The following is a 9866-nucleotide window of genomic DNA, read 5'->3' as shown; positions in this document are numbered from 1 at the left end:
CATTCTGCCTTTTTGAGTGTACTTCGAAGTTTGAAGCAATTGTCGATTTGTTTATGTTTATCACATATGAACATGTACCCGTGTGATGCACTCGATAGACGCTATGTCAATACAGTCGGCAATTATGTCTACCTTTAAAGAAATATTATGTTTTGATTTACTCTCTAGTAGGAAATAATTCATCCTCCGTCTACCACCAACGATGAAAATGTGTTGTATATAAGAAAGTCGACGAGTAAATTGGAAGCAATTGGTACATACTTATAAATTAAAAAATAAATGTGTAAATTAAGAAATAATTATACGTTTTATATATGTATCCATGGGAGGATATAATAATTTAAGTATGATACTTGTAACTGTGTATTTCAAAACTGTTATATTAAGGTTTAGTACAGTGAGTGCATATTTTAACCTTAATTATATCAATAGTTTGCCTTGTTATATTTTTAAACGTTGATACGTGCCATGTTAAATATTTGAACACTATTATGGGTATCATGGGCGATTTAAAAACAAAATAACTATCTTAATGTTTTTTTCTTCGGCCGAAACTCAAAAGTCATCATTCCACAACATCGCCAATACAATTCGGGAAGGAAGGTCGGATGACCTTTTTATCATTAACTTGTTATCCCACTTTAACCCATTCATGCCTAGCGTCTAGAAAAAAGGTCTTGGCAAGCAGCGTAGACCCAGATGAGACGAAAGTACAAATATCAATTCCTGATCCGGGCAAAGGAGATCACGATGCAATGGAAGCTCCAGGGCAGTCCTCCAGACTCGCAGCGCACGGCTACCTTTGCGCACACCGCCGGCGTGTCCATCTGAGGGGTTGACAAGTCTTAGTCGTCACAAGACAAGAAGGTTCAGAAACAGAAACGAGTAGTCGGACATATCAATTCGGTTAAAACGAACAGACGTTTGTCCCGATCCGGTCAAGAGGAATAGCATGTATTGTTTTGCCATTGATAATTGTTTTAATAATAAATTAACAATAATGTAATGCATCTTGAATTTCTAATTTACGTCTATATTTTAGAAATAAGTAAATAATAAGAGATGTGAAACTTAAAAATGTGTATTTTAAAAACACAATGTAATATGTCAATACATATTTACATGAATGAAAAAAACACAAACAAATACTTTAGTTCCATTATGTCCCCGTACTAAATGCGCTAAATGTAAATCCTGCATTTTTATATATCAAGAACAAAAACTATGATTGGAGAAATTAACAGGAAAATAAAATGAAAACAACCTTTTAACCATGTCGCTACTGATAAATTTCACTGTCTGCGGTAACGCACGCAATTCGTCTTGTAGTATTGACCAATTAAAATAGCTCCAGAGATAAACAGGCGGGGTCTATGAAATCAATACTGTCATAAGTTATCATTGTGCGACCAATCAGCGCTTCGCTAGTGTATTCACTGAACACGGGTTCAAAATCGTTTTACGACAGCATACACAATTTTTTCATCAAATCGCTCATCTTAAAATCTTAAGGAAGTGAAATAGCGAAATTGTAAAATTAAATAATCCAAAATGTGTATGGGTGTACTGTTTTTTTCGTTGTTTTGCGGAACGCAAATTGTTAAAACTTCTAATGTATGAATCAATTGAAATAAACCATTTAATACATGTCGGCGTTATGTATTTAACTGCATGCTAATCGCAAAATACAAAACGGATTTACACGAAAGTGACTGTGCTCATTAAAACTGGACACAGGACAAGAAGGTTCAGGAACAGTAACGAGTAGTCGGATATAACAATTGGTTCAAACGAAGAGACGTTGGTCGCAATCCGGTACCCAAGCACTCGCGTGGGAATATTGCAGTAGGAAATCGAGTGTTGATTTGCAGCAGAAGTCGCTAGTTCTGGGGAGTGTTGGTTCGCTCTACAACTCTGTCACCTTTGATTTGCTGACATTTGAACGGGACTTTCGTGGGTCTTTATAAAATGGTCACTTTGCCTGGTGTGGCAGTATTTGCAAATGAATCTGTCACGCGCTGCAATCGACAAACATACTTGCCAGTTATGCATGTTTTATGTAACTACATCGAGTGTCCATAGTGCTACTAATATAACATATAGTGCCGATCTATCGCATGCAATATGCAAAAATAAGACGAAAATATAAGAAATAAAAAACGCAAAGCATTAATGCATTAAAAGGTCATTATAGGGATATATTATTAACAGAACAGATCTTCTGCACAGATTGTGTTTTCGTTTTTTAACTAAAACGTTTGGAACCCGACAAGCGACTTTCTCTATTTTTCTGGATTCATTTAATAATATACCATAAAAATCCATCAGTTAATACAGTGGTAGTTTGTTCTACGTAACAAAACTTTGATACGTTGACATGTGGGATAATACAATAGCGTGCACGAGAAACATGGGGTTCGCCACCAACATGAACCACCTCGCGGGTTCTGCGCTTGCATACGACGGATATACTGGTATGTCAAACAGGGTAGCATTTGTTTGATTTTCATTATGAGTTGTTGCATTTTTTTCATTATTATGAGTTGGTATTTATATTCATTTTTATTATATCTTTAATGTTATAGTGATGATATCGCATCTCACGTGTGCACTGAATCGTTTGTAGCACGATACATTACGTGTAATCTAAAAAAAAAGAGTTAATGTTTTAAAAGACCATGTCAATATTGTGCAAATATCATATTTTGTATTTCATTCTTCAAGTAAAAGACGCATTTTATAACGAAAATAATTTATTTTAAAAGAAAGTGCATATAGCAACTTTGATTTTATTTTGTAATATTTAAAGCGTATGATTTTATGATTCTATCGTGAACACTTTGTAACATCCAACGCTGTTTATATTCAACATTACCCTTTTTTCATTGCAGTAAAAACACAATATTAAATTAATGCTTTGTGAATTTAAGGACGTATTTCAATAACGGTTTATTTGATATATTAGTTTTAACCCATTTATGCCTAGCGTCTAGAAAAAGGCTTTGGCAAACAGCGTAGACCCAGGTGAGACGCCGCATGATGCGGCGTCTTATCAGGGTCTGCGCTGTTTGCTTAGAGGAATTTCTGTAAGAAATATTCTAAATATAGAAATTAATATACTAGAACATCCTAATTTTTGAAATAAATTGATCCAATTTAGAAGGATGGGAGAGTCCAATAGGCGTTAATGGGTTAACATAAAGATCTAAATAGTCGTGTTATGACCGTTTTTATTAATTACTTTATATATAATCGCGTCGAACAAAATATACATTTAATTCGTGTCGTTTTGTGTATTTTATTACTTTAATTTAAGAATCGAGAGCACATTTATTCTCTTATAATATGTGTTACAATCATAGCAAGCTATAATATATAATCAAACAATAGGGAGCAATTGCAATTTTGATATATATTTTTTAATCTGGAGAATTATAAAACTGTCTAATATTGTCATATATTAAGTAAGCATGTGCAATTATTTCTCATTGCGTACGCTGTTTTCGCCTTCTTTCTACATTATTTCTATATCACTGTAAATTACGCATTAGCTATATATAGTAAGGTGCTGTCCGTGTTTGTAACACTATACTACCTCTGACTCAGATTTATGTTGGTCTTGTAAACAACAAACACGAAGGTTCTTAAAACATGTTAATGTATATCAAAACAGTATGAATAGTGTGTCTGTACTTTAATATCAAACAGTATGAATAGTGTGTCTGTACTTTAAAATCAAAACAGTATGAATAGTGTGTCTGTACTTTAATATCAAACAGTATAAGTGTCCTGTCTTATATCGAACAGTAATAGTGTGTCTGTACTTTAATATCATTAAACAGTATGACATAGTGTGTCTGTACTTTAATATCATTAAACAGTATGCATAGTGTGTCTGTACTTTAATATCATTAAAACAGTATGAATAGTGTGTCTGTACTTTAATATCATTAAAACAGTATGAATAGTGTGTCTGTACTTTAATATCAAAACAGTATGAATAGTGTGTCTGTACTTTAATATCAAAACAGTATGAATAGTGTGTTGTACTTTAATATCAAAACAGTATGAATAGTGTGTCTGTACTTTAATATCAAAACAGTATGAATAGTGTGTCTGTACTTTAATATCAGTATGAATAGTGTGTCTGTACTTTAATATCAAAACAGTATGAATAGTGTGTCTACTTTAATATCAAAACAGTATGAATAAAGTGTCTGTACTTTATATCAAACAGTATGAATAGTGTGTCTGTACTTTAATATCATTACAGTATGCATAGTGTGTCTGTACTTAATATCATTAAAACAGTATGAATAGTGTGTCTGTACTTTAAATCATTAAAACAGTATGAATAGTGTCTCTGTACTTGAATATCAAAACAGTATGAATAGTGTGTCTGTACTTAAATATCCAAAACAGTATGAATAGTGTTGTTGTCTGTTACTTAAATATCAAAACAGTATGACTAGTGTGTTTTGTACTTTAATATCAAAACAGTATGAATAAGTGGTCTGTACTTCTTAATATCAAAACAGTATGAATAGTGTGACTGTACTTTAATATCAAACAGTATGAATAGTGTGTCTGTTACTTTAATATCATTAAAAACAGTTATGAATAGTGTGTCTGTCTAATATCAAAACAGTATGAATAGTGTGTCTTGTACTTTAATATCATTAAAACGTAATTTCTTCACTATTATCAAATGCTTAAAGCAGCATCCCACTGTTTACCAATCATGATGGTTAGTAGGGGAAGAAATAAACAATTGGCGGGGCTGCACCATCTCGTTATTTTAACAAAAAGCTCTGTTTTTCTTACGATTCAATCTCTATTATTTATCTATTAATTAAGTCACTGATTGCCAATTTATTATTTGTTATGTATTGACACTTTTCGTTTTGAAATGGTGAATATGCTAACACAACTTTCATTTGACATTACTTATTTTGTATAGCTACTAATTACAAAAATTATACCTGTAATGACCTGCATGTATTTTGACACGGGGAATCAGATTAATAAATTGAGCCTGGTTTTGTGCAAACTGTGCTTAATGCATGTGCGTTAAGTGTCATCCCAGATTAGCTTTTGCAATATGCTCATGCTAATCAGGGAAGACACTTTCCGCCTAAACTGGATTTTCGTTTAGAAGAGACGTCTTTTAAACGGAACATTCCATTAAAGCGGAAAGTGTCATCCCTGAATAGCCTTGTGCAAATTATGTTTAGTTCAAAAGTTATGTTATAAGTGCCCATATACGTTTTTTAACAACTTAACTGTAGCAATTAAGTTAATTCAAATCCATATGAAGAAGGCAACAGTTATAATTATTATTTAACAATTGCCATATGTTTGCAGTACGTTTGCATTCACTTAATTAAGAAAATTCAGTGTTGCCGCATTAAATCAAGATTAAAAGTGAGCTCCGAGAGCTGCATTGACAAAAACAGGTAATGTTTGTCAATTAAATCACACATATCTTCAGGGAAGGTCAGGAGTTACGGACGGGCGGATGGAGCGAGGGACGGACGGAGGGATCCAATGATAAAAATGATCATATCATAAAATAACCAAGACCTGCTGAATGTAACTTTCCTAAAGTCACTGACCTACGAAGGTCCGAATTACTTTTGTTAGTGCCGATCAGAAAGGACACGCAGCCTGCAGATATGAGTGTCATGATCGCGTTATCAGCAAAATCAGGGTCCAACCGTTCACTCTTTTATAACATTGAACACAATCTCCGAAACGCAGCAAAACTATAACATCTTTTATATGACAAAATACTAAAAAATTTATTGCCGTGTCTACATAACGATAAAATAAACTTGAAAGACTTATGGTCATTATCACACACAAAACTTGCCACAAACGTTTCACTGAACGAGAAAAGTACTCAAAATTGTTAAATTTGTTACTATAATGCTTTCACTGCGCCATTGAAAGCGACGATTTTATGCTACATTTTCTACATTATATAGACATTAGCGGCGCTAACTGCGCCTATTTAACTACCATGATGCCACGGTGCGTGCGTAGATATGATCTCGTGTGTTTAAACCGAGGACCCAACTCAGTCGTTCCGACAAAACAACCGGAATCTTTCCGGCTCATATATTTTGCCGCGATGTTAATTTACGACATGTTAGTGCGACTTTGGAAGTATTTATGTTGTTGTCACATATCGTGCAGTTTAAAAATGTATGCGACGGGGTTAGATTTATGCTAACCACTCGCTAACTAGCCTCGGGTATTCGACAGACATTGCAATGTCACCTAAGTTAGACCCTTCAATCTTCCAGAACTAAACTGTCCTGTTTGGAAACCGAATTAAATATTGATCATTATAATCATATATGTTTGTGGACTATGTGTGGAATATTATTTAATTGCAAATCTGAATACTGAATAAATATTTCATACGAGATGAAAAATTTAATTATGTTCCTCTAAAATCTTGAGTAGTATTCTTAAAATCACGAGAGGCTGTATGCGAATATGACCCATGTACCGAGTCTATGCACGAGGCGGTATGTGAATATGATGTTATGTTATAATCAGAATGTGATTTGCAATTTGTTATATATTTATTTTGCCTATGTAAAACATGACACAAATAACAACGATGATATTGAATAGGGGGAAAAGAATACGGCCCTTGACGCAACGAGCTCACCGAGCCTTTTAGTAGTATTAAAGTTTTTTTGACAAGTACACACTAAAAGTTGTTATTTCCGGCAGTTTAATAAAAGGCAAAAAAAAAGTAACTATAATTTGTCATGTATCATAACTATTATGTAAAAATCGTATTGTACACGCGAAACGATTCGTATCGCATGAATTAATGAGTACCCGGTAAATCAGTTGCGCGTGGATAAGTTGTTCTTATACGTACACGCATCGATGAGCGAACAAGAAAAATAACACCCAAATAGCATCAAATGATGTTTAAAATGTTTTATATTTTTGTCAATATTGATTTATATTAGAATTATGACCATATTGTAGTAAGAATAAGACACATTTCAATCAACTTCTCGAGAATATATTATATATCCAAATAACTTGTTCTTTGACACTCCAATGAAACACATACACACAAACAAAACATACGGCATTATAATGTTTTACATGAACACATTAGCATATAATTTCCAATAGTGAAAGATATTTATGTTAAATTATTGAAAACTGTATAATCGGTAGTGAACCTAGTTACTGAACTATAGGTTAATAGTCTATTTTTTTTATTATAAAATTTCTGAAAACGAACTTTCTAACTACAGACCAATCGTTTTATTTAGTAATGTGAATAAATTATTCATTTAGAGGTTATTATAAAATAAGATTTTATTGGCGAGCATCAAACGGGAGTTCGATAACAATTTTCAATAGTTGACAGTATGTTCGTCTTTCACGTGCTGATTTATATTAATAGAGCTAAAACGGTTATGTTTCTCTGTGTTTGTGTGCATTTATCGATTAAAAAGCTGCATTTGGTACGACACATAAGTTATTATTGTGGTATAAATTAGCCCAGTAGAGTTATATGTGGACAGTTACTAAATATTTTTAAAAGTATGTACAACAATGCCAAATCATTTGTCATGTGTAGTGGCGAAATAGCACACTATTTTTCATGTCCGATTGGGGTGCGACAAGGAGCCAATTTATTCTTATACTATTTTCATTCAATTTGAATGAACTACGTTATATTTTGAAAATAACAGAGAAGTCGAGGTAGTAAAATCTCCTACATAGTAACACAACAACGAAATGCCTACCTTGAATATGCATAAGTGTTGTTGTAGGTTGCCGATACTCTAAGCATAGCAAAGTCAGCAACCGATTAACAAATAAAGCAAAATCAAAAATCAGTTTTGCTTGAAAGCGTATTGCCTCCAAATTGTTCAAAATCATAGCTAGCTAGATATTTGTTCCGTAACAGTGACATTTTCTTTCCAGATAAAAACAATTATCTTGCAAAACAGGCAGCCAGAGCCTTGTACTTTCCCAAGAAATATGAAATCTTGCTTTGCCCATTGATGTTAAAAACTGGTAGATTGAACAAGATGGTTAGACCTATTCTTGTGTAATATCGTCAATGTTGGAGGTTCGCAAATAATTATGTTATTATAAAAAATTCAGTCGAAGTTCTTGAACATACTAATGTAATATAATATAAAGCCAGTACTAAATCATGAATCATAAACGGAGAAAATAGGATAAGAGCCCCTCAAAATAAATATTGAAACAAGGGTGATTTATTTTGGACCAAATCTTTGCATCCACTGTGTTGTAAACTATAATATCAAATCAACAACATCATTTAATACGCGATGCAGAAATAACCAATGGCGACTAAATAGATTAATGGTCGAAACATTTTAAACGCGGAATGATGAATATTTTGCTATCTCATAATTTTGCCACTTTGCACTGGATTTCTTTAAGTATGGGACATAAACTATCAGATCTGTTTATTTACGAATGACACTTAAATATAAAGAAATGTAAACAATCATATTAAATTCCACTTTTATAGATTATATTAAAGATATATAATAAATAACAGGTTAACTGTCGAAACTGGAAATGTGCATGGAAGAGAACCAAACTAAAGATTGTGTATTTTCTGATAACTCCACTATTCACACGTTGAGGAATTCCTTTTTGACTTCAATGATCTAAAAAAAATGTTGTTTTGATACAAAAGGAAACACGCGACCAAATATTTAAAACAAAATCAATCTTAAATATCCATAGACTCGAATAATATAAGTAATTACATGAAACTATACATGCTCGTGAAAGAGATATTTTAACAATTCTAATGCAGCATGTGTTTTTTCTCTATACTTATATATTGCCTGTTTTCCCTACTTTATATCTTTATATATTTTCGTATCTGTTGTAAAACTTGTTTATATCCACTTTAGGAGAACACAAAAGAAATTAGCTGATGTATACTTTGCAACCTCTTAATTATTTATTAATGGTATTTTGTAATCTTTGCTCATATTGCCATGTTACGAATAAGCTGAGCTTGAAATAAACTGAGGAATAAAACCGAATCATGCCGCAGTATTGTGGCTTATCTTTTTCAAATAATATTTTTCACTATCAACTGTTAAAATTATATTATCTTTTCACACGTGTGCGAATTCAGGATAGAATTTTTCACACAAGTGATAACGATGATGAATGAAGTGAATTCGTATATGGTCTGACTCTCGTCATCAACTGACCATCAAAATGCATGAGCAAGATGTCTTCATGACGCATTCTCCGTTCTTATCCAATCATGTAATGCACACTTTAAATGTGACAACCCGGATTCTATTCTTAATAGGGACGGTGGCTAATATGATTTGCAAATTTCTAATCTAGTTTCTTTTGAGATTGTGGTTGTTTCATACTTTTTATGTACTTTTGCATCTCATACCCTTTCATTGTTTACGAATCGTCAGGACAAATTGTCAACCAGTTCGTGCAGGGTGTTTGAAAACGGTTCCTCAACGTTAATAACGGACAGCACAATGTTAATGAAAATAAGTGTAAATATTATTTATATTATTTGCAATTAAATTAAAATTTACACATGCAAATAACCTGCGCGAGTCTATGCACATGTAAACTTGAAAGATGGACATATTTTCACCAAACAGTCTGGGTTTTTTTATTTAGAAATTTATAGTAAGCTTTTACTTTCAATCATATTTTATTTTTATGTTATTTCATTTCAAAAGACTCACTCAGAATCGTGTAACCAATTTTCAATCCTACTAGAAACAAGTATTAGGGTCTTTAAAATATCAAATGCCTAGTTGAAACTATTCAGACACATATACAGGTATTAA

At 32.6% G+C, this 9866-nt stretch overlaps 1 protein-coding gene across 2 annotated transcripts in view; it reads left to right on the top strand.

Moving 5' to 3' along the window:
• The first annotated feature begins 1452 nt into the window (after window positions 1–1452).
• The window catches only part of LOC127838714 (LIM homeobox transcription factor 1-beta.1-like), a 31007-nt gene continuing 22593 nt past the window's right edge, over window positions 1453–9866 (top strand). The window contains exon 1 of one of the 2 annotated variants that reach the window (XM_052366669.1): window positions 1453–2474. In XM_052366669.1, coding sequence (XP_052222629.1) covers window positions 2378–2474 — 97 coding nt within the window. In that variant the 5' untranslated portion in view covers window positions 1453–2377. The remainder of the gene's footprint in view (window positions 2475–9866) is intronic. The other variant, XM_052366668.1, reaches the window with a different exon arrangement.

The sequence above is a fragment of the Dreissena polymorpha genome, chromosome 7 (assembly GCF_020536995.1).
Source record: "Dreissena polymorpha isolate Duluth1 chromosome 7, UMN_Dpol_1.0, whole genome shotgun sequence".
In the NCBI taxonomy this organism is placed as follows: Eukaryota; Metazoa; Mollusca; class Bivalvia; order Myida; family Dreissenidae; genus Dreissena; species Dreissena polymorpha.
Note: the sequence above shows the minus strand (reverse complement) of the source record. Positions and strands in the feature narration are given on the sequence as shown.